The following is a 25491-nucleotide window of genomic DNA, read 5'->3' on the forward strand; positions in this document are numbered from 1 at the left end:
TCCTGAGGTGACTGAGCTGTTTACACAGTTCTGCCCTGTCTGGGCAAGAGTCTTTGCTTGTACCTACACCCCACAGGGAGCCAAGGGCAGAGCTGTCTGGGCACAGCCTTGGGCCTCTGCCCCTTTAACACACTGCCAAGCGGAGGTGGGGCGACCTCTCCCTAGATCCCCTGCTTCTGGGAATTTCAGATCCGTACAGGCTTGGCGGGAAGTGACACACTGGTGGAAAGATATGGATTCTCTGTGGGGTGTGTGCGTGTGTGCATTGGGGGTGTGCGTGTGTGCATGTGTGTGCCATGGGCTGCATGTCATGCACGGGGTATGTGCGTGTCCATGTGCAAGGGTGTGTGTTTGCATGTGTGTGGAGGCGTGCGCCCATGTGCAGGGGTGTGCAGGGGTGTGCATGCGTGGGGTGTGCACATACAGGGTGTGCATGTGTGGTTGTGTACAGGGGCGTGCACGCACGCACGTGGGTGCATGTGTGGAGTGAAAGAAATGGCAGCAGGGGCATATTTCAGACTCTGGCACTTTTCACCAGGGCCTCACTTTCAGGGCCTCCCAAGTGCAGTGACCCCCATCTTCACCGCTCGGGCCCTGTGATGGGCAAAAGCAACCTCACTGACCATAGGCTCAGCTCCAGCCGGGCCAGGGTGGCCAGAGGAAGAGGAAGTGCTCTGGGCAGGTAAAGACTCAGGGTCCAGGTTGCAAGAGGAGACACCCCAGCACGGGCTGAGAAGCAGAACAGCTGAGTTAAATTCCTGCCTCTTAGGGAGACTTGCCATAACCTGCTCTCTCTCACGGAAGGACAGAAGGACGGTTCTCTAAGTGTGATGTTGGGCTGTCCAAATGCACGGGAGCCTTCCCATTCCCTGAGGGAGCAGTAAAGGAAGGAAGTTCTCACCTCTCTGGCCCCAGAAGATGCACGGTCAGAAGGGAGGAATCCAGCTCAGCGCTGTTTGATAAACGTGAGTTCATCTAACCCTTGAGGTGGAGCTGGGTCCGTGGTGTTGACAGAAGGATGCTTCACACTGACAGAGGACTTGTATGTGGCAGAGTCTGGGATGAGGGCTCTGAACAGTCCCCAGCCCCAGGATTCTTCCCACTGCATCTTGGGGTCTCTGGTGACCCAGGGGACCAGGGTCCCCCGACCCTTGCCTGCTGTTCTGCCTGAGGCAGGTCTGGCTTCCCACGGCACTGGCAGTGCCATCCTAAGTGGCCTAAGACCTCTTTGGTGTCCCACACCTCGGGTCCCTTTTCTCCTCCCTCCCCATCCCCCCACCCCACCCCATCTGAGTTTCCCCGTAGGAAGCTTTAAGGCCAGGGAGAGATGCCTCTTTTCATTATTTGCAAATGTTAGCTGCCTCTGCAGTGCTCTGCTCCACACACAGTGTAGACACATCTCCTGAGCCCTCGGATCGGGGGGAGCAGGGCCGGGCACAGCTCAGCGAGCAGCAGTGCGCTCTGGTGGGCAGCGAGAGGGCACACCGCTCTGAAATGGCCCGCACAATGGCAACAGCTTGTCTGACGACGAAATGCCACAGGGATGTGCCGGTTCCCTCTCCCGGCACCGGGTAGCTAGTTTGACGGTTCAGCACCGGCATATGGGGACAGCTCCCGGCCTAGTTCCTTCCCACTCTGGTGACATTCAAACAGATGGGGCAGAGGTGCCGTTTCAAGGCGGCACCTCCTTCCCCAGAACCTGCTGCCCCCTCCCCACCGCCGACCTGGGATGGGCCTCACAACGCTGCCACAACCATGCAGCCCCTTCGTCGGTCCCTGTCGCCTTCTCCCCCTTCAAAGCGGACCCTCTTCCACATGCACACTTACATGTTCCGTTCCCCTCTGAAGACACTTTCCATCTTTACTAGGCCTACTGGAGACAAGCGCATCAACTTAAAAGGATGACTCCAGAGGGGTGAATTTCAAGCCATGGGGATGTAAACCTTCAAAGCACACCCCAGTCTCAGCCTCCCTCTCCCCCTACGCTCTCTTCGACTGAGGTCACAAGAAGTTCTACCTGAGTCACTGGCAGACTTTAAGCCTCAGGGGAGAACTGCAGAGGCTGATTAGCTGCCCGAGACCAGCGCCCCCTGGGCCCTGTCGACCTAGGAGTGTCGATGGCTCTGTCCCCATCAGCATCCTCCTCTCTCCAACACTTCCACGCTACACAGAACCAGCACTCGTGGTCGGGACAAACTGCCAATCAGAAAAAGAGAAAGACTTCTAGAACCAACAGACCATCCGGCTGGTGGGAGGGCTCTGGAGAGGAATCACATTCTAGCTTGAAAACCACCTGAGAGTAAGTTGATGGGCTGATGGAGAAAAGTTCATTTGCAGGCGAAAAACCCAGAGGCCTTCCTTAGTTATGCCCTGGCACAAAGTGAAGACAATCTTATCCCAAGGCCAGTGAAAGGAACAGAAATTCACCAAGCACAAAATCCCAAGCCGTAAAGAAAATATTTGATCACTTTGATTACATTAAAACTAAGACCTTCTGTTCCTTAAAACAAAACAAAAGATCATAAAGAAATTACAAAGACAAGCCACAAATTAGCCTTCGAAGATTTTAAAACACATATCCTATACACAGGATTTATACCCATAATATATAAAGAACTCCTCCAACTCAATATGGAAAAGAGAAACACGGCAGAAAAGTGAGCAAATGACGTGAAGTGGCATTTCATCAAGAGGAAACAAGGAGGGCCAAAAATATAACCAACTGCTCAGCCTCATCAGCTGTCAGGGGTACAAGTTAAGACCATAACAAGATACTACAATACCACTCCACACCCCTAACGAGAAAGTCCGATAACACTAAATGCAGGTAAGAATGTATCCCACTGGGAACCTACACACGCTAGGACTGGACTGGTATAGTCACTTAGGAGAACAGTTGGCATTTTCTTGTCAAGCTGAATTTTCAGACACCCTAAGTCCCAGCAACTGTGCGCCAAAGTCTATACCAAAGAAAAAACTCAGTCTATACCCAAGAGAAACTCTGACCCAGGGACACCAGGTGACATGTACAAAATGTCCACCACAGCATCATTCAAAATAACTTGTAAAGGACTCCCCTGGGGGTGCAGTGGTTAAGAATCCGCCTGCCAATGCAGAGGACACGGGTTCGATCCCTGGTCTGGGAAGATCCCACATGAAGCGGAGCAACTAAGCCCGTGCGCCACAACTACTGAGCCTGCGCTCTAGAGCCCGCATGCTGCAACTACTGAGCCCGTGGGCTGCAGCTACTGAAGCCCACATGCCTAGAGCCTGTGCTCCGCAACAAGAGAAGCCACCATAGTGAGAAGCCCACACACCACAATGAAGAGTAGCCCCCGCTCGCCACAACTAGAGAAAGACCACACAACGGAAGACCCAATGCAGCCAAAAAAGTAAATAAAATTTAAAAAAATAATAACTCGTAAAAACAGGGGAAAATGTCCACAGACAGGAAAAAGTGATAAATAATTATAGTACATTCGCACAATGGAATATCATACAGCACTGAACATGAATGAAACAGGGCTACAGGCAGCAATGTGGAGAAATCTTTAAAACCTAATAATAGGTGGAGAAAACAAGTCTTGGAGGCTACAGACAGCAGATGTCATTTTTACAGAGCTCAAACCAAACGAAAATAAGGGCTTCCCTGGTGGCGTAGTGGTTGAGAGTCCGCCTGCCGATGCAGGGGACATGGGTTCGTGCCCCGGTCCGGGAAGATCCCACATGCCGCGGAGCGCCTAGGCCCGTGAGCCACGGCCGCTAAGCCTGTGCGTCCAGAGCCTGTGCTCTGCAGCGGGAGAGGCCACAACAGTGAAAGGCCCATGTACCGCAAAAAAAGAAAAAAGAAAAGAAAAAGAAAATAAAACTAAACAATATATTATTTATTGATACATGAATTTGAAAAAAAACAACTAATTTTTTTTAAAAAAAGCAAAAGAGGGACTTCCCTGGCAGTCCAGGTGTTAGGACTCTGAGCTGCCACCGCAAGGGGCAGGGGTTTGATCCCTGGTCAGGGAACTAAGATCCCACATGCCGCACGGCCAGCCAAAATAAATAAATAAATAAATAATAAAAAGCAAAAGAATGATAAACACAAAATCCAAGTTCCAGGTTTCCTCCAGGGCCGGGGCGGGGGTGGGGGTGGGGGGTGGCGGGCAGGACAGAGGGATGGGCAAGAGGAGTCCCAGGCGAACATGAGAGCCCTGGTAACATTCTCATTCTAAAGGTGGGTGGCAGAACCACGGGCGATCACTCCATTCTTGTACTTCATGACATACGGTACATATATTTTTGTATGTATCAAATATCATATAATAAATATTATTAAATAAAAGAAGAAAAATCTTACGTATTTCTACATCCCACAGATATAGTGGTTAAAATAAACCTCATCACACACACACACACACACACACACACACACACACACACACACACACAATCCTACCCACTCTAACCACTAGTCTCCCACCTCCAACAATACCAGAGGGACCCTGGAAAGGCAAGCACTGGAAGGGGTAGGCATCGCCGGCCCACCTCACCACCCTCCAGGTCTTCCTGGCCCCCAACCCCCAGAACAGGCCCAGGAAGGAGCCCCGTTCCAGAAGAGGACCCCTGAAGCTGTACCAAGTCCACCAGGACAGCAGGCAGAGGGGACCCCATCTGCGCGACATGGCTCAACTCCACAAGCCAGTAGTGGTCAGTCCCTGAGCACAAAAGTAGCCCCGAGATGGAGAGCAGGACCCTGTTTGAACAGCACTACGCAAATACACTCCCTTGGTGCAGTCCCCAAAATGACTAGGCATCAGCGATGAGGACGGAAGGGCAGGAGGCAGACTGAGCAGCCGGAGGAGGGAATTAGGAATGTCTCCATCCGACAAGCTCCCGGGCGACGAGGGACTCCCCTTCCTCCCCTCCGCTCCCCCGGCACTCACCTCTGCAGCTCCTTCAGGGACACCGTGACCCGGAGGCCGTGGCCCAGGACGTAGAGAGCAGCCAGGATGTCTGCCCACTGCACCATCTCCCCCAGCGGCCCGCCCTTCAGCACCCGTGGGCTGAACACGTCCCCAGACTCCTCCGTCAGGAAGCCAATGTGGACAAGGACCTGGTTGTTGGGGGGGTGAGGGCACAAAGGATCAGCACAGAGAAGCAGCAGCCCTCAGCCCTGCCGCCCCAGGGGGACCCGGCCAGCGGAAGACACTGTGTCCAGGCTGTGCCTGGAAGGGCGCTTTCTGGCACCAGAGCACAGCGGAGGGGCCAAGGGGCAGAGTGACCTCGCTGGAGACACAGGTGAACAAGACAGTCACATCCTGCCCTCTGGGCGCTTACATTCCAGATGGAAGAGGTAGACAACAGTAAACACAGACAAGAGATAATTTCATGAAATGATAAGGACTCTGAAAGAAATAAACAGGGTGATGAGAGAGTCAGGTAAATATTTATTGCATGGACGGATGGATGGACAGACAGATGGACGAACCAATGAACCAAGGAACTTCCCCCAAACAGGCTACATTATTCCCAACATTCCAGGCAAATGCCATGACTCTTCTGCCTGACAAAAACAAGATGTCTACAGACTGCATGACTCCTAAGGCGGAGGGGGTGTCACTCCGCCCCAAACATGAAAAGGGCCAGGGCTACCGCATGCATCTATCCAGACTCTGCCTCCTCCTGCCCGCGGCTCAAATTCCAACAAATGCAATAAAACTTCTGTAAGGGTAGACCCCGTGTCTACTTGGCAGCCTGAGGCCCTGAGCTCCCTTCCTAAGCTCTCTGAGCTCAGCTCCTTCAATGCACATAGAGGATAAGGTACCTGCTTCTGGTCCCGCCGGGCGCCCCCCAGCTTCTGCGCCAGGCGCTGGGCAGCCAGTGCCCACTGGGCCGTGAGCCGCTTGGTACGTTTCTTCATGAAGATCAGAGACTCCTTCCCGCTGCCCATCAGCTCCAGGAGGTGGGATAGATTGCTCCGGAAAACTGCCTGGAGGAGGGTCCAGACCTCAGTTCTCTAATCCTCCACCCAGCAGCCACGACACCGCCATTACCCACTGCCCTGGGCACAGGGGCTGGCACCTTCCCCGTGAGGCTGGGCCTGTTCTAGCTTCTCCACCTTTTTCTGTTTTCTTGTTTTTTGTTTTTATTTTTTGGCTGCGACCGCCCAGCCTATGGGATCTTAGTTCCCTGACCAGGGATCAAATCCACACCCCCTGCATTGGAAGCGCGGAGTCTTAACCACTGGACCGCCAGGGAAGTCCCTCCCACTTTTTCTGAGAGGCCCACCAGTCCCCACAGTCAGGGAGCCCAGCTCTCCTCCCCCCAACACTCACTCCCCAGCCACATTGGTCTGTCCCAGCCCAGCTCCAATCAGCCACCCGTCCCGAGCCCTTCGTGAGCGGGTCAGCTATGACAGTTCCCAGGATCCCAGCCGCGACAAGGAAGCAGTAGGTAGTGGTCGGAGCCGGGGCTCCAAGGGCAGGGAAGCCAGGCCGCCCTTCAGTGGAGCCAGAGTAACTATATGCCTTGAAGAAGTTAACTCAGCTCTCCAGACCTCAGATCCGTCATCTATTAAATGCGATTGCATAAGGACAAATAAAGTGGCACACAGGAAGTCCTCGATGAGTGACAGCTATTATTACCATTATTCCAGTCCATTAAGGGGGCACCTCCAGGGCCCCAGCCTGCCCCTTAAGCAGCCTCGGCTTGCAGCATCCTGCAGAAGTCGGGACGGGCACCCGCAGGCTGGCGAGCTGGGAGCAGCCCACCCACCTGGCAGAGCTGGCTGGCAGCCCCGTGCCGGCCACTCACCTCCCACACCTACCTGGACTTTGGGGAGGGGCTTGCGGGCTCTCTGGGTGGCCGTCCGGTTCCTCCAGGGCAGCGGGGGACAGAACCACTCGACCTCACTGAGGTAGACGAGGAAGGAGCACTCGGTGCCGTCCACCCCGAAGAAGGCGTAGCAGGGGTCAGAGGTCCAGCGGGCACGCATCCACTGTGGAGAGGGCCAGCCTGGGCCAAGGAGCCAGCGCCAGCCCCGTGCGCACCCTCGGTGAGCCCCTGCATGCATGTCCCTGGGGACCCCGAGGTCCCCCAGGACAGGGTCTCCGGGGCCCACCCTAAAGACGCAGCAAGGCTAGAAGCAGAGAAGAGAGACTAGACCGGGGCCCTAGGACCCAGCCCTGTGTCCTGGCTGCTGAGAGCCTCAGGGAAGGCCAGACAGGACCACCATCGCCCAGGCCCAGAAAGAGAAGGACCCTGGGGGAATGAGGCCAGTCCAGGACACATGCGGCCAAGGTTCCAGGGGCAACAGTGGAGGTGCAGCAGCTCAGGGCCTGGCTGGTCCCTCTTCCTTTGTCCTCCGCCCGTAACCAAGAGCAGGGTTCAGCTGAAGCCAAGGTCAGGGAGCAGCCTCTGAGGGGGGCCAGGGCTGCGGCCAGGGCAGGACTCATCCACAGTGACCCCCACCTGGTCCCCAAGGAAGGGGTCTGCAGTGCCAACACCCCACGCTCTTAGGGATTTCAGCACCAGTGAGGGGGCTGGCTTTTATGCCTGTGGACTGGCTCCCCGGATGGACAGACTTCATGCAGCCAGAGGTGGGATCCTGGAGGCGGGGACAGGGAGGGGGTCTCTCCCTCCAGCTGGTCAGCTGGGCCGGGAGGGAGGGGGAGAGAGAATGAGGTCCACATCGTGTCTGAATTTGTTGGGAATCAGGCTGCTGGTGGTACCATACGTATACTCAATAGTTCGCCTGCTGTAAGAAAGTACTGAAAACCCTGCAACGTGAGCCATCCTGGCACATTTGGGTTCGTGCCCCAGGCAGATGGCCCAAGCAGAGAAGTGGTTTCCCTGAGGCGGGCCTCTGCCAGCTAGTGCCAGGTTCTGAGTCCAGAGGTCAGGCAGAGAGGCCCTTGATGGGGGATATCCCTGCCAGGAGCAGAACCGCAGAGCTAATCTGGGGTATGGCCCCCGCGGAGGAGGCGCCCCCGGTCATCCCCAGCCCCAGGCCCAGGCCTCACCTCTACCTTCCCTGAGCAGTCAGGGAACTTGGGGTCGCTGGGTGCCTCACACTGGTCCCGCCGGCCTTCAGACACTGCAGGGAGAGAAGGTCACCTTGCTGAGGACCTGGGTCCAACGAGGAGCGCGGTAGAGAAAGCGTGAGGCAGGTGGGCTGGTCTGGGGTGGGGCAGTGCAGGAGCCCACTCTGCCCTTGGCCTGAGTTTTCTCCCCTGAAAGGCCACCGCCAGGGGGTCCCTGTGCCTGGGGTTCCCCCTCTTCCAACGCTCCCACCCTCCTGAGGGGGTTCAGAACCAGTGCGGAGCTGGTCTGAATGGCTACGAACCAGCTTTCTGGACGGGCAGACCTCGGGCATCCACCCAAATGTACTCCTGACTTTTTGACGGGGGCAGAGGTAGGGCCTCCCAGCCTGATGCCCCCACATCAAGAGGAATGGAAGGGGCCGCCCAGGGACGGTGGGGTGAACCCTGAGGCACCCCGCTGAGAGCCAGACACAGGGCCCCCGGGAGCCTGGGCAGCTGCCGTGGGGAGAAATCAGGGCCCCACCCCGGACGTCCCACCCTGTACTCTGGCCTCCTGGGAGTAGAGGGGTGCCCCCGGCCCCCACCCTTGCCGTGCAGGAGCAGGCTGTGGCGCAGGATCTGGTCCACCTTCACGGCGATGTCCGAGACGTTCTGGGCTATGGCCTGGATCCGCTCCATGAGGCCGGCCCCGGGGGGTAGCCTAAGTGGGAGAAGCCAGGGTGAGCCTGCCGCGATCTCTTCCCGGGCAGGGCAGGCCTCAGCCTGCCAGCAAAGGCAGCAGGACTGCAGGGCCCCCGGCACCCAGACACCGCCCTGCCCCAAACGGAAAGGTAGCGATGGGTAAAGTCAGGCCAGGAAATGGAGCCGCTGCTGCCCCAGCCCGGGCTGGAGGGGCTCGCTAACCATCAACGGACCCACGTGGCATTCATCTGGGAAAGCCCACATCTGCCGGTGCCAGGCGTGTCTGCACACGTGTGAAGGGCAGTGCCTGAGGCTGACATGGGCAGAGGAATTCCATTCAAGAGCCTGGACGAGATCTGTCTAGGGATCTCCAGGTGGTGGAGGCCCTTTTCCTGAGCACAGCCGGCTGCCCTGAGTCTGTTTTCTCTATTTTCTCCCAGAGGAATTGTATCTTGCCAAAGTAAATTCCACCCAGAGCAGCCTGGGGACTTGCCAACTATTAAACCTCTAGTAAATTACTGTTGGGTTCCCAAGAATGAATTCTTCCCAGGATCTTAAATGAGTTTACTGCCATAAACATCACGGCCCTCCACCTCATCAATACTCGTGCTGCCTTTATTTTTGGAGAATTTATTTCCTGGTGTTGATTACTACTCCCCTCTCAGAGAAGTTTATTAGACATCAGATGCAGTATTTATCTCATTGCCGAAACTTCTATTGAGACAGATCCCACTTGGCTGGCACGTGGGTCTCGGAGCAAGGAAGGCTCTGGAGGCCCTTCTCCAAGAAGCTGCTCACTTTTTCTGAAGACGATAATTCCAATTCCTTTGATTTTCCCCACCTCCTCTGGCTCCGCAGGCCCCGTTTAAGCTCCATTTATCCCTTTACAAGGACTTTATTGTAAGGTCTTTATTGCCACACATAATGAGAATTATACGAAGGAGGATTTTTCCAACCTGGGCTCCTCTGGGGTCTGTAAACCCCATCTCTCACCAGAGGAGGCAGAGTGGTGCCCCTCCTTGGCCACCTGGCCCCTCGGGCCGCCCCCCGCCCCCCCTACCTCTACCTTCTGTAAGGCGAGGAAGGGCGTGGCCCCATCCACAGAGAAAGGCAACTGGTATGGGAGACACGGAGGTGGGGGTGGGGACACAAGGCAGAGGTGACAGGAAGGGGGTGACAGACGAGCCCTCCACACACATACACACATGTACACACACACATACACACATGTGCACACACAGTCCAGTCCACTCTCTCCAAACTATAATGGAAAATGGCATTGCCTTTTTTTCACTTCCTGCTGTAACAAATGACCATGTACTGGGGGGGCTTAAAGCAACACAAACGTCTTCTCTCACACTTCTGGAGGCCAGAAGTCTGAAATCAAGCTGTCGACAGGGTTGGTTCCTCCCGGAGGCCCTGAGGGAGCAGCTGTCCCAGCTTCTGGCTGGGAGCAGCGGTCCTCCGCGTTCCTGGGCTAGTAGACACATTACCCCAGTCTCCTCCGCCTCTGTTTTCACTGTCTTCACTTGGCCTTCTTCTGTGTGTATCCGAATTTCCTCTCCTTATAGGGACACCAGTCATTGGATCAGGGCCTACCCTGATCCGGTACGACCTCCTCTTAATTTGATTACATCTGCCAAGACCCCATTTCCAAATAAGATCATATTCATAGGTACCGGGGGTTAGAAGTTCAACGTATCCCTTTGGAAGATACAATTCAACCTTCAACAACCTTCTATGAAATTACAAATAAGAATGAGCAAAGACATATAAGAGGATGTTTCTTTTGCTCAAGAAAGTCCTCAGGCAGGAAGTAGCAATATTTCTCCTTGGTCTTCAGATTGTCAAGGAATGCTATAGGGAAGAGAACAGTCAGTTCATCTCCAATTTACAGTGACACACAAGGAGATGAGCTGAAGCTCTGCCTCTTATGAGCTGTGTGACCCTGGGCAAGTCACTTAGCCTCTCTGTGCCTCCGGCTCTCATCTTTTAAAATGGAGGAGAAAGGAACTTCCCTGGTGGTCCAGTGGTTAGGACTCTGCACTTTCACTGCAGGGGGCCCGGGTTCGATCTCTGGTCAGGGAACTAAGATCCTGCAAGCTGTGCACACGGCCAAAATTAAAAATAAATAAAAATTTTAAAATAAATAAAAAATCAAATAAAATGGAGGAGATAGCGGCCCCTCCCTCATAGCACTGGGGGGACTCAGTGAGGAAAGGAGTAAGGCACACAGGACAGCAATGCCTGCCTGAAAGCAGCCCTGCCTGTGTTAGCGATCATTATTGTGCAGGTGGGGTTGGAGCTGCAGCAGAAGGGATTTGGGCTGGACCATTGTTTCCCAACCTTTTCTCATTATCACCCCCTTAAGGAGCCTTTTTAGACATTGTTTCCCCTTCTCACCCTCCCCCCTTGAAATGTCAACTCCACGGTATTCTGCAGATCTGTTTACACACTATAGCCTGTGGAGGGCCACAAACCATCGTAGTAGCGAAAATTACAAGAGCCAATTTTCACCCTTCAGGGGGTGATACGCACCCATTGACAATGCCTGGGCTACAGCAGAGAAGGAACGTGATGACTGTGATGACCTTGGTGTCCATTGGGCTCTGAAATAAATTCTGAATGAGGGTCGTGGAATGCTTTCCCCACTGACCTCCAGGGACAGGATGGACAGTGCACTGCCTGGAAAGAGCATTTTGGTGATGGAGGGAGGCGGCCACAGGGCAGAAGGCCAGACCTGACAGCTGCTGGGTCAGGGCTGGCCCAGAGCACGGGCAGCTGAGGCCCAACAGGAGAGGCTCCCAGGTGGAGACGGACTGGGTGCCCTCCAGCTTCTAACCAGAGACCTTAGGGCACAAGTTACCCCTGTGTGGGACCAGTGGGGGTCCTGCCAGGTCCCTGGAAACTTTGGAAGGGATCCCACCTCACTTCAAGCCTTCCTGAAGTCACCTCTCCGTCCAGGCTCTGCTCCATCCACCTCTCTGGGCACCACCATGCCTGGGGGTGGCTATGAGTGGCTGGTTTAAAACCCCCAAAAGAGTCGTGCGCCTTCAAGAACAGGGATTTGCTTTCATAAGTGGATCCTGGTACTGCCCCACACGGGCCACATGCCCAGAGCTCCATCACTGTGCTGGGTTGAATAGTGTCCCCCCAAAATTCACATCTACCTGGAGCCTCAGGATGTGACCTTATTTGGAAATAGGGTCACTGCAGAGGTAATTAGTTAAGATGAGGTCACACTGGAGGAGGGTGGCCCTAAGTTCAGTTACTGGTGCCCTTATAAGAAGGCCGTGTGGAGACACCCAGGGAGAAGGAAGCCATGTGACGATGGAAGCAGAGACTGGAGTGATGTGTCTACAAGCCAGGGACACGTGAAGCCACCAGAAGCTGGAAGAGGCAAGGAAGGATCCTCCCCTGGAGACTTCAGAAGGAGTGAGGCCCTACTAGCCCTAGGAAACGAAACACAATCACCATCTGCAGAATTGAGGGAAAACGGCTTTTAATCCACTACAGAAAAAGAGCCCAGGTTCTCCTGCCACCCTGCTGTCAGGAACATCTTATCTCCCACCCATCCTCCTCTTGCAGAAGTCCAGCCTCCATCTTGCTGCTCCTTTCATGGGAGATGAAGCGCCACGGGGGGCGGGGGAGCCCTTGACTCCTCACACTTCTAGGTCCATGACTCTCCACATTATTCGGAGACTTATTGGACCAAGAAAGGGCCCCAGAGTCTGAGGTCTTGGATTCAAGTCCTGGTTCCACTGGAGAGCTGTGTGACCTTGGGCAAGTTATCTAACCTCTCTGAACCCCTTTGATTTATAACCCTTTATATGAGGGTTAGCTCATATAAAATCTGAATAATATCAACTACCTCACAGAGTGATTAACTGCAAGGATTAAACATGAGGCTGACTGTCAGGTGCTCAGCATACAGTAAATGCTCAAAAAATGCTTGAGATGCTTTTCTTTTACTCCCTACCTATAGTGGTCAGCCCATCCCTGAGAGGAAGTCTCATAAGTCTAACTACGGAGCAAAGCAATTTACTTTTGGGGAGATTCAGCAATTTTCATCTGATAAGCATTTTTTGCATAAAACGTATCACCAGCCCTGGCTTTAAAACAGTGCAGATGGCATCTGTCTGATTTAACAAGTTCAACTTGTTCAAAACAGAATTACTTGGCGTCACTATTATTATACTGGACTTAGCATTTGCACAGCACTTTCTGTTTTCAAATAATATAGGATTAGGCTTCTCTCCCTGGGAAGCTTTTTTTAAAATGACAATCAAAGAAGATGTCCCGCAGCACATCTATGACTTGGGAAATGCTTCCGTGGAAAAGAAAAAGGGGGGATGGATTGGGGAGACGGTGTGCAGCTGCCTGCAGCTAACAGTGTTGTCACCATGGGGTCAGGGTGGTGGCGGGGCTGGCTTCCCCATCAGGCCCAGGCAGTTCAGTACCAGGGCCCATAGTGCTTTTAGGGGTCCACGAAAGTGTTTCCATTTCTTTAAACATCGGGAAACAATTGCAGGTCAAAGAAAAGGTTTTAATATGTAATGTTACTATATTCATCTTTCTGCCAATGCAGTCATAAAATATTATTTTGCTATTGGTTAAACTGTGTCCCCCCCGGTCCCACCCAAGTTTGCCCAGGGGCTCAGCCTTGCGCTGTCCCCCTCCAGGCCCGGGACTCTGTAGGTGCCTGGGCTCCAGGCTGAGGCAGGTTTGGCCCAGGCCTTGCACTTCCTCCAGTAGCAAAAGGTTCTTCCTGAACCAGTGTGGGAGGGGCCCCACAAGCACCCCAGCAAGAGGAGTGAGGTTCTCTGGCCCCAACCTATAATCTGTAGGTGCCAGGCCGGGGCAGAAAAGCTGGGGACATTCTGCATTATCACGCCAGCCCTAAGGGTCCAGCCATCCTCTCAGCCTGGTGAAGATTCCACCTCGCACCCCTCCCCCACCAATGTGATAGTCACGTGGTTGCCCGGCTCTCAGCACCAAGGGGCAGTGCAGACAAGGCAGGCAGGCTCGGCCCCCTCCAGCCCTGAGACCTGGGCCAGTCCTTTTCCTGTCTGAGCCCAGTTGCCTCAGATCTGTCAAATGTAGACCTGAATAGGATCTTCCTCATTGGGCCGCTGGCCAAGGTCAAAGTTCATAATATGTACCCAGTAGGGGGTAGCCGCTTTTACTATTCTCATCATTAATCATTATTACTGCTACTTCAGTTAGCTCTGAAACTGGCCCAGAGAAGGTAAAACGATTTCCCAACGTTGCACTGCAGGCGAGACTCAGACACTGGTGCTCCGGACCAGCCCTGCTCCCTCCCACTGTATTTGCAAAATAACTAAACATGCTCGGACTGTGAGCCCTGGGCCTCTGTGCACACATACTAAGTACCAGGCGTTCCACCAAAATGATCAATTCTGACTTGGAAAGTAAAAGAAGGCCAAGACAGGCCCCTGGTCACCCACCCACCCCGCTCCTCAGCCCCAGGGAGCCTCCCTGGGGTATTCGAAGCGTTCATGGTTCTCTAAATCCTCAAACACCTATCTGAGCATTCCTCACTCGCAATGACAGATGGGCCACCAGCCCCTCCTGCTCAGGCGTAAGTGGCTTCCTAGAGCCAGCCGGCCTCCAAGGTGCAGCCAGCCTCTGAGCACTGGCCCAGGGTCCCCTGAAGAAGCAACCAACACCACAGGCCACCCACCGGCCTCAGGACACCCTGCTCCCTCCACCACCCAGGGCCAGGTGTCAGGGGTCAGAGCCAAGCCGGGAACTCTGGCTCCCCCCAGGACACCAGCTCCAGGCATCACCTCCCAACAGGCCAGGCCCCCTTGAGGCTCAGCCCCCTCCTCCCAGCCCCACGAGGCCATCGCTGATTCCAGCCCTCAGTCCCCTGGCCCTGAGCGCCAACTCTCCAGGAAGCCACAGGAAGGAGGGTTAATCTCTCGAGTTCCTCCCGTGATCTATGAGGGTTGCATTCAATTAATGAGATATTGATTTCTGCGCACCCAGCCAGCATGCTTGCTCGAGTTGTTATTTCACTATGAAACTGATCGCTTTCCTTTTAAAACACAGACTCGAGCTCACAGGGGCCCGCAGACACACGTACCAAGACGTGCTGTAGACAAACACTACAGCCAGAAACACAAGCACCACAGACAGGAGGTGTGTACTTTCTGGGTTTGTCTGTCTGTCTGTCTATCTGTCTACCTCTCACGCACACCACACGGGACACAGGAAACCCCCAGCCTGGTGTCCAGCCTTCCCTGCATTTTTACTGCTCTCCTCCTCTGCTTCAGCCCCTGCCTCATTCCCATCAGAGGTCCTGATGCTGTGAGTGCCCCCAAGGGATGACTAAGGACCTGCCTGCCCCTCCCCAAGTAAGACCCTCCTTCTCTCCTGCGCCAAGAAATATATATACACGTACGTGTACACCTGTTAGATGGATAGGTAGATGTCTTCCCACTATTGATAGGAAGAGAGCTGGAGCTGGACCGCGTGCGTGTGGTTTCATCACTTGGGGAAGGGAGTGGTACCCCATGGGCGGGGCAAAGCCGGACTACGGGGGATAGAGGCCCCACTGACAACCCAGGGCCCAGACTTCCCCTGGAGGATTTTCCTTTTTAACATCTCATATGTTTATTCTATTTAAGACACATTGAGATCCTGCTACATACGCCTTGTATCTTGCCTCTTTTACTTAGACTGTATGAATAAATACATTGCCAGTCAGTAAATCTCTTTTAAAACATATTTTTTAGTGGTTACATTTTATTCCATCACAGATATCCCCTACTGTACTGTAGTGGCCCTTTTCCTAGTGTCTTCTTAATAGTAGTGCTTTTAAGTACCTTCAAAGTACATGTGTCTATGTGGCTGTACCCTCAAGGATAAAAGTCTTATAATTAAAACATACTTGTCAGTTTGATAAGTTAAACCATTTCTTAGGGTGGGAGTTTTATTATTAGTGAGGCGGAAGTCTTTGTCCTGTTGAATGTTCTTTTGCCTCAAATTCTGCTTTGTTTGCTATAAACACTGCTATCTAAACTTTCTTTCCCTTTGTGTGTCCTGGATACATTTCTTTTTATTCTTAATGTCTGAGTCATTTGTTTTTAGGCCTGTCTTACAAATGGCATATAATTGGATGTTGAGAACCTCTGTCTTTATTAGGGATGTTTAACCCTTCACACTTCTGGCACATTTGATAGGTGTCTGCCCTGGAGTGACCTTCTCACCCACCAGTGAGACATCCACCAGTCTGGCCTCTCCCCAGCCCAGGAGCCAGACACGCTCCCAGATCTGTCCTGTTAGGAAGGGGCAAATCCAGGGGCCGGGCCCAGCACAGGGCCTGAGAAAAGTGAGGCATATCTTTTAAAATTGAGTCTGAAGTCATCTTAACAGGTAGCATCTCCCCACCCTCACACACAGAACCCCAGGGAAGCTACGTTCCCCGGCACCTGGCCCTGCCAGTACAGAGATGGCCAGGAATGTCTAGAAGCATTTTTGAGTTTTTAAATAAAGCTTTAAAAAAATGGGGAAAAAAACCTCAACTCCTTACCAACAGACAAGAATTTTGATGTATCTTCCTTCCCGCCGTCTCCTCTGCACAGGGACAGGGTGCTGGCTCCCTCTCCCTAAGAGGCTCGGACACTCTTTGAGGACAGAGCTCTCCAACTTCTGTCTCCTGGGGCTTCTCCACTCATCCCTGACGCTCCAGCCCAGACCCCGCACACAGTAGGCACTCAACAAATACAGACCGGCTTGAACGCAGACAGCCTCAAACCCCGGCCTTATTTGCCACTGCAGAGAAGCCTTATGGAAAATTCAGAGATCACTACTATTTGGTTTTAGGATACATAATATGATGCCATTTGCAACAAGTCTGCAAATAATCCCAAATTTTGTTTTCCTAGGCTAAAAAAGGCAAATTTGTCTTCCCTGAGGATAAACCAGCCATAAGTGGGAGGCACAGCCCAGAAGCTTCCAAAGGGCAGAAGGAGGGCAGTGGAGGTTGTTCTTTTTTAAGCCACAGATAATTGTAAAGTGAGAAATCCAAGTGCAGGTCACTGAAGAGTTTGCTAGAAACACAGCAGGGTTCGCGTCTGCAGGGTTCTCGCCCGCCAGCTCCATGTTGACAGCCGGAGGGGGATAAGGTGGGGAGGGGGCTGCGGTATTTGTGCACAGGGGGAGTGGGGGCAAGCAGCCCCAGCGTGCCCTGGACACACCCACTGCTTCTCGCCCTGAAACCAGAAGCAACAGTGTCCCTGAAATTTATGGCTCTGCCCTTGGGGTTTGATGGGCTCTGCTGGTCATGGTAGACTGTTGCTATTTCCTGGGGATGGAGCTGGAGGGGGTGGAGATGAAGGGCAGAGCATGGGAGGGAGGCAAGGCCAGGACTGGAAGAAACCAGAGACACTGAATGTGCTGGCAGGAGCACATTCAGGAGTCAGGCCTGCCAAGGAGGAGACCTGGACCCGCTGCCCTCACCCTGATGAACAGACCTGTGGACAGAGGCTGGATCCGCAGCCCAGACAGGTGGGAGCACAGCTGGGGGCAGCCGGGAAAGTGGAAAGGATGAGAGGGGGGCGAGGGGCTGAATCAGAGGGGACACAGCAGCATGGGAGAGAATCGCCCTGTGCACGTGGAGAAGAAGCAGTCTCACGCCTCCGGGGGGGTCCATGGGAGCCCAGCAGCTTTGCCTCCGTCTCCTGTCTCTGCCACTGGCCCCTCTGCTTCCCCTCTTCCCACCCCACTAACCCACAGCTCTAAGAATAGTGTCCCAATGCTACTTACCACAGCTGACCCCTCCCAGACCCCACCACGCTCCGCCAGGGTGGCCTTCACACTGGTTCCTTTCCTCCAACACACCAAGCTTGCTCCTACCCCAGGGCCTTTGCACTTGCTGCTCTCTCTACCTCAAATTCTCTGCCCCCCAGCTCCTCACGTGGCGGCTCCTTCCCATCATGCAGAATTGAGCTCAAATATCATCGATTCCCAAGGGCCTTGCCAGACCGCCCTGTTTGAATAGCCCCTTTCCCAGTCACCCACTGCCTCATCCTTAGAACACGGCTCAGTATCTGACTTTATCTCATTTCTTTCTTTTTCTCGGTTACTGTCTGTCTTCCCCGCAGGAATGAGCACAAGGCCCATCACTGTGTCCCCAGCACCGGGAGCAGTGCCTGGCGCTTAGTAAGTGCCAGGACGTATTTCACGAGCAGACAGATCCCTTTAGTTTCTTCTGTCAGATGCTCAGTCCCTGGAGGGTGAGAGCATTTAACCGGGGACCCAGCACACAGCCGCACAGCCCACCCAGGGGCCCCGACTTCCCGCGGGTGTAGAGCTCCCACCCGGAGCCAGGCGCTGAGGTGGGCTCCTCACACCCACAACTGCATTTCATCCCAGGCTCCAGGACTGTAATTTCAGTGCCTACATTTTCCAAAACAAAAAAATCAGAGCAAAGGTCTAACAAAGGATTTGTTTGCCCTGAGCTGTGAATTAATTGATATGAAAAGTCTTGCAAAGGGATAGAAACGAACCCCTACGTAGCGAACGGCCACCAAGAGCACACCGGTTAGAAAGGTGGGGCCCTGGGGCCATCTGACCGGGGCCCCAGCGCCTCAGCTGCTGTGCAACTTTGAGCAGGTTCATGAACATCTCTGTGCCTCAGATGCCTCCTCTATGCAACGGGGATTGAAGTCCCCCATAGGTGGCTGTGGGATTGGCAGGATCATGGCGGTAACTCAATAAAGTGAGCTTTCAGTACATGGCGCCCCTTATGAGGACGGGGATGCTGCCATCGGCTGACCTGACTGGGCACCCAGAACATTCAATCAGCAAGGCCTGTTGGGGTCGGGACCCACGGCCAGTAGTCCAGCCCAGGCAGCCTATGGGGCAAAGGATCCCCCCACTAGACCGAAGAGATGGGCTGTGCTTCAGGCTCCACCCAGCCAGGGCCCCTCAATGACCAGGACTCACCACCACCACTTGCTTTGATTTTGCCCAACAACGAACTTCAGAAATGCCTGGAACTTTGGCTTTTACATCACACGCATTGGCTGAGGCATAGCTTTCCCACAAACTGTCTAAAAGTGTGGATTTCAAACATAATTTTCAGCAGTAGAACACTTTTAGCAAATCACACTGGCCGAAGTATAGCTTTTCCCAAATTGTGTAAAAGTGTGGCTTTCAAACGAATTTTTCAGCAGTTAGGACACGCTGAGCAATTCCATCTCATCAAGAACCTCAGCATCTAAAAGGTCAGGTGCAGAGTGCCTCCCTGGGATGGGTGGGGTCCAAGCCTCCTCCCTCCACATCCAAGTCTGGGGCCCAGGACTCCCAGCTGGGACGGCCCTGACCTCACGTCCCCTCATTCTCTGGGATTCAGGAGAACCCGACACTTAAATGCACCACCTGGGTTCCTGGGGCTACACAGAGGCACGTGGGGCTGCAGCACAAAACCTTGGGGAACTTTGCACATTCTGGCCTCAGTGGGGGTAATATTTAGAATGAATAAACCAGGAAATCCTGCTTGCAAAGATGGCCCATGTCGGGGCTTCCCTGGTGGTGCAGTGATTAAGAATCTGCCTGCCAACGCAGGGGACATAGGTTCGAGCCCTGGCCTGGGAAGATCTCACATGCCGCGGAGCAACTAAGCCCATGTGCCACAACTACTAAGCCCACGCGCCTAGAGCCCATGCTCCACGACAAGAGAAGCCACTGCAATGAGAAGCCCGCGCACCATGACAAAGAGTAGCCCCTGCTCGCTGCAACTGGAGAAAAAGCCTGCGCGCAGCAACGAAGACCCAACGCAGCCAAAAATTAATAAATAAATAAATAAAATACGGCCCATGTCCACAGGAGGAGGACAGGTGATCACTGTGGCCATCACAGCCAAGTGCATATCCACACATGCCCATCGACATGGACAGAGCTCAAAATCACCACCATGAGTGAGAAAAGCAGGGGCAACATATGTACAATGGGAAGCCACTTAGGGAGGATTTATAAAAACCACACACTATGCATTGTGTGTGTGTGTGTGTGTGTGTGTGTGTGTGTGTGTGTGTGTATGAAATGCATTTCGAGGCCGAATCCCCAGCCCAGCACACAGTGGGGTGCCTCTCTCCCTCCCGGGCCCCTCACCTGTCCACAGGGAAGCGCCTGTCGCCGGCAGCCCGGTGTAGCTCACTGCTGTTCTCCAGTCTGGCCAGCGTGTCCATGCGCCTCAGCATCAGCTCCAACAGGTCACTCATCTTGCGGAGGACACCGCGGGACTCCGGCCCACCCATCACTGCAGGAAGAGTGTGGGTGCAGTCAGGCAGAGCCCAAGCAGCCCGGAGGCCACCGGAGACCACCTGGTGTCTGGCGGGGTGGCTCAGACCCCAGCCCCACTCCCCATCTCGGGAAGGGGAGGGGCCAGGAGAGTGAGCCTGCCCCACCCCCTACCCCTGCAGGACAGGAATCCAGAGAGGCCTGGGCCCACCCTGCTCCCTACCAGCTGTGTGACATTGGGATGACCTTTTAACCTCTCTGGGCCTCAGTTTTTGCCACCAGCAAAATCTGGCTTTAGACATAATCTCAGGTCTGTGAGAAGACAGGGAAGGCCCAGTAGTGGGACAGGAACCCCAAAACCCCCTAACAGCAAGTTCCAGACAGCTGTAAACCAGGGTTTCTAAAAGTGTGGTCAGCCATCCACCCGCACCTGAATCTCCCGGCCAGGCTGCTGAAGTCCAGATTCCCGGGCCCTCGCTGTCTAGATCTGCCAATGCAGATCTCTAGGGCATGGGGCCCAGGACCCTGCATTCTGCTTGCTCTTCACGTGGCTCAGATGCACAGGCTGTGAGCCCGTGTTCAAGGGGTTCAGGGCCCCAGCCACCTCCCATCCCCACCCACTCCCCCAGACACCACCCTAGAAAAACCACTGTGAATTTGTCCTCTCAACCCGGTCTTTGGGTTCCCAGAGATCAACTCCAGGGTTGAGGGGCCGGGATACCTTGTGAAGAATAAAATTAAATGAAAACGAGGTGCTTCAACCAAGATTCCATTAACCGGCCCGAGACTTTCCACAGTTTCCTTACTAATCACTCCCGATCATTAGCATCATGCCCGTGTGGGAGAGCAGCCCTTGCCTTCCTTTTTAATTAAATTTTGTGAAGGTTTTAAGCAACGCCTCCAAACCATCCGTAGGTGCTCGGTTCCAGACGCTGCAATCCCCACCCAGGCTGCCTGCAAACCCCAGGGGCCAAGCTCTGAGTCCCTCTTAATTAATGAGCTGAAACCATGGGGACGCAGATGCTCCCCGGGACTCCCCAGGCTGCTGGAGGGGCGAGGGTGTCAGGGGCTGCCTTGGGTGGGGCTCCCCAGAATCAGACCCTGAGACAAGGGTTTGAGGGCAAGTCGTTATTTGGGAGGTGAAGGGAAGTGGGGAGGTGACCCAGGGACGAGGAGGCAGCCCAGAGAGGGCATGTCATCAACCTGGGGAAACCAGCAGGTGTAGAACCGGCCTCAGAGTTCTCCCCCGGGGGGCGAGGGGGCCAGGCATGTGCACACCACCTCCCGCCAGTCACCGCTTAAGGGCTGCTCCCAAGGACGGCCATGTTCTGGTACTTTCCACCTGCCGTGGGGTGGCAGAGCCGTCTCCAGCGTGTGACAGGAATCGTGAGGGCTGAGGACGTGGGCACCAACAGCATCTGCTTCTCAGGAAAGGAAAGGGTCAGGGCCCAGCGGACTCAGAGGGGCTACGGTGGACACCTGGCCTCTCACCTGCCTCTGCCAGCACCCCCTGCATGGCCATATGGCCAAGGGAGTCGTCATACTGCTCTCAGCCTCAGTGTCCCAAACCCAAGGCAGTAACACCAGGCCCTGTCTGCAACTCAATGTCAAGGTGCCAGGAGCGGGGCGGGAGAGACCACGGCTGGCCACTGAGGACCAGAGGCAGAGACGGGGGGAGACGTGGGGAGGTGGGCAGGAGGGGGCCGGTCTCCTCCGCTCCATGCTTGGGACTGAGCCAAGGAGGGGGGCCTAGAGAGGCTGCACGTCACCAGGGCTGCTTGTGACATTTCTGCTTTGCTTGTCCCCATATCCCCTGGCACCAGGCCCGTTCCAGTGACTGCCACCGCTTTCTCACACCAAGTCACCTCCTGGCTGGGTCCCCTGCCAGCTGAGCCCACCTGAGGTCAGATGGGAGGCCATGGGGAGCTCGACGGGGGGACCCAGCCAAGCATCAAATCCAGAGCAGGGAGGAGTTGCAGGTTCCTCAGAGAGCCTGGATCCCTGGCTCCGAAGAAAAGGATGGGCATGAATGGGGGGCTGGGGGCCAAGGGGGGGGGAGAGCAGAGGAAGCGGAGGACAGACACAGGGTGGGGTTGGGCACTGGAGAAACTGGGCTTCAGAAGGAAGGAAGGAAAGAAACTGTCTCCAACCCCTCCCACCCGAGTAGCTGAAAGAGCTAATGGTCTTCCCACTTTCCCCTCAGAAAACTGGATGGATTTTTCAGTTGGGATCAGGAAATTTCACCATAGTGTTAAATGAAGCAAAACTGAGGTCTCTCCCACCACTCGGCCCCTCCCGACTCACTTGGCCTCAATCGGTTAGTCAATCAAAAAGCAAGATATAAATAGCTCCTTCTCTCTTTCAACTCCACAGAGCTGGGGACAACAGATGACTCTTTCAAATCACTCTCATCTTGAGAACAACCCCCAAAGCCCATCATTCAAACGCAATACCTTGCTTTCAACCAGTGCTTGGAGCACAGAGTAAAACAAGAAGGGAGTTCCCTTCATTTCAGCTAGAGAAATCCAAGCCCAGCAGATGATTTGTCCTGACAGCACTTTGCACAGCCCCAGGGGAGCCGCTCATGTTGTGGGCCACCTGATGGATGTCCTGGAGTTGTGCAGTGCACAGCCTGGCCGGCCTCACCGGGCTGCCCTGATCGCTCATAGCTCAGGCTGGGGTGGCCCCTTCCCCAAAGGAGTGGGATGAAAAACGGAGAGCGAGGCCATGGCTGGGAACATTCTCAGGCCAGAGCCTGAGAGGCCCCCCAGCCATGCACTCAGGCCCAACTGGACCACAGAGCCTGGGCGGCAGCTGGAACCTGAAACAGCACTCCAGCAGTGCTGAGGCACATCACTGCTCCTGGGGTGGCGCTGCGTTCCCACAATGCCTCAGGCCTGGCACCTGCCCTGTCACACGGCTGCCCTCTCTCCGGGCTCATCCCAAGCTTCCTTTTCCCCTCTGAGCTCACTGTCTGTGCCCCTCCCAAGATCTCACTGACAACCATACCCCACCCCCACTCCCAACCCCATCTCATTTCAAAAACTTCAAAATAGCTGATGGAGCCAATAACTGCAAGATCTGGCCTAGAGCTACAGCGGCCCCAAGAGCCAGACAGAGCCTGGGGGTAGCACTGTGGCCCAGGAAGCCTTGACTCCAGACCTGCTCTGCCCCAACTAGATGGGGGAAGGGGCATGTCACTGTCCTTCTCTGGGCCTCAGCGTCCATCCCCACCCCCCACCACGGTCTACAGCCTGGGACCCTTGTTTCTGCTCTTCCCCTAATTGCCCCCAGAGATCAGGGTAATAGAAAAGCCATCAGAATCTCCTTAGCGAGAGAGCTCTGTTTTGTTTTGCTAAAGCCCTGGGTGGGCCAGAGCTTCATCTAGATGCCGGGAGCAATGAGACAGAGAGAAACCTAAATGATGCTGCGTATTCAGCCAGGAAGACTGGAGTTTCCCAGCCCAGCCTAGGAGACCAGGAGAGAGGACAAGGCCTGAGGACATGGGCAGGGGGCAGGACAACGACCCAGAGGGGCTAAGCAGGATGGGGGAAGCTCCGCTGCCATAGGGATGACCCGTGGGGAAGCGTGGGGGGGGGGGCTGCGAAAGGCAGGGATAAAAGAGAATTGTCCTCTGTTTGCTGTGCTGAGCAGTGGTCCGAACCCCACCCCAAATCCCCCCACCCCTGTGGAGGGTTTAGGGAGGAAGGTGTGTCCTTCCCACTAGGTCAGTGTAGGGGACACAGAGGAGGCAGGAGAGGAGACATCCAGTAGGATAATTCAGTAGAAGCAGGGAATCAGAGCAAGAGGTGACCAGGGAAACATAAGCCCCCTAGAGTATTTGGAGATATCTGGGGGTTCTGGAGTGCCCTTCATACAAGGGACGAAGCCAATTCTTTAAGAGTGTCAACAGAGGGAATTCCCTGGCGGTCCAGTGGTTAGGACTCTGAGCTTCCACTGCAGGGGGCGTGGGTTTGATCTCTGGTCATGGAATTAAGATCCCGCATGCCACATGGTGCGGCCAAAAAGAAAAAAAAAAGTCAACAGAAAGACGGACCCCAGAAGACCAGAGGGCTTATAGGCTGGGGCTAAGGAGACAGATCTCACATGGGTCTGTAAGGCCACCTCCATCAGACTGGACGAAGACACCCTCCCAGGACCTGGGGTTGGGGGGCCACTCCCATTGTCTGCAGATGGTACAGGACTCCAGGAGCTCCTGAGACCTCAGGAGACAGCCCCCCACCAACCCCCCACCCCCGTCACTTCCTGAGGAGCTCCAGGACACTAGGCACGTTTTCTGCCCTGGACGAGGCAGGGGGTGGGTCCCGGGAGGGAAGCAGGCCACACACAGCCAGTCCAGCCGCTCGGCCACATGACGTGCCCCCTGGATGCCACCGCCGGCCAGGGCTATCAGCAGAGCGGGTTCCCGACGTGCCTGCCCTGAGTCACCTCACCGCTCTCAGCGGCGGCTAAACTGAAATGTATTTAATGTGAGGCCCCAGTGACACATCGCAGAAGTCACACAGGTTCCCTCCATATTTCCATATAAATAAGGAAAGCTGGGATGCTGAGAGAGACAAATGGTCCTCACATGTATAGACAGGGGTGCTTTATCACCCGCCGAGGCCCCATCCCCTCCCCAGACATGCTCTCTGTTTCTCTCTCCTCTCTGCCCTTGTCCCCTTTCTTGTCCCCACCCGCCACCCGTTCCCACTGGTTCCTGGAAACTGAAGGAGCCCCCACCTTGCCAGACAGAAGAGACCTCCCAGGCACTTGAGAGGGGGCTGTGAGTTGGTGTTTGCACAGCTGAAGGAGTGCGCACACTTGTCTCTGCACAGGGCCAACGCGGAAACCAGCTGAGGCCACGGGAGCTCTGGGCAGCGTGGGAGACGAGGGCAGGCCCTGGCTCACCCCTCCACTGCCAGCCTCTGAGAATAGAAGCCCCATTAGCACCGAGATCCAGGGCCAGAGCCAGAGCAAGGAACTACGTCTCTGATATTCCCCAGGTTCCAAGGCTGGCCAGGGTCCGGGACGCCTGGCAGGGCCAGTCCACGGGGGAACCTCAGGGCGGACACAAGCAGCTGAAGCAAGGACCTGTGGCCTGCAGCCCTCTCCCCGGAGACGGCCTCTGACCTCTACTTCAAGACAGGACAGAGAGCCAGGAACCGCCACACAGGCTCTGCGGGATCTGTGGCGACCCCAGGAGGGAGGCGTCAGACATAAGTTCAAGTCCCCTCTCGTTAGGAGCGAAGCAAGTTCCTCTTAGGACAAGAGCAGGAAAGCAGAGGCAGGAGGCAAGGAGGAGGGACTGGGGTGGGGAGGGAGGACTGCAGAGGGAGCATATAAAAAACAAAAATCCTCCCCCAAGGCCCAAGCTGGGCCCAACTGCGGCACGAGGGAATTAGGCTTAGCCCTCCTTCCAGTTATGATTCTCTGCTCAGGCTACTGCTCCCCTGAATCTTAAGATGAGTGTGCAGAGTACAGAATGAGATGTCTGTCACAT

At 54.8% G+C, this 25491-nt stretch overlaps 1 protein-coding gene across 1 annotated transcript in view; it reads right to left on the reverse strand.

Annotated features, from left to right (window-relative positions):
• The window catches only part of MGAT5B (alpha-1,6-mannosylglycoprotein 6-beta-N-acetylglucosaminyltransferase B), a 67299-nt gene that overhangs the window by 33824 nt on the left and 7984 nt on the right, over window positions 1-25491 (reverse strand). The window contains exons 3-8 of the mRNA XM_079905721.1: window positions 19860-20007; window positions 8621-8736; window positions 8016-8089; window positions 6821-6991; window positions 5819-5983; window positions 4938-5107 (exon numbers count right to left, since the gene is read on the reverse strand). Coding sequence (XP_079761847.1) covers window positions 4938-5107; window positions 5819-5983; window positions 6821-6991; window positions 8016-8089; window positions 8621-8736; window positions 19860-20007 — 844 coding nt within the window. The remainder of the gene's footprint in view (window positions 1-4937; window positions 5108-5818; window positions 5984-6820; window positions 6992-8015; window positions 8090-8620; window positions 8737-19859; window positions 20008-25491) is intronic.

The sequence above is a fragment of the Stenella coeruleoalba genome, assembly GCF_951394435.1.
Source record: "Stenella coeruleoalba genome assembly, chromosome: 19".
NCBI lineage: Eukaryota > Metazoa > Chordata > Mammalia > Artiodactyla > Delphinidae > Stenella > Stenella coeruleoalba.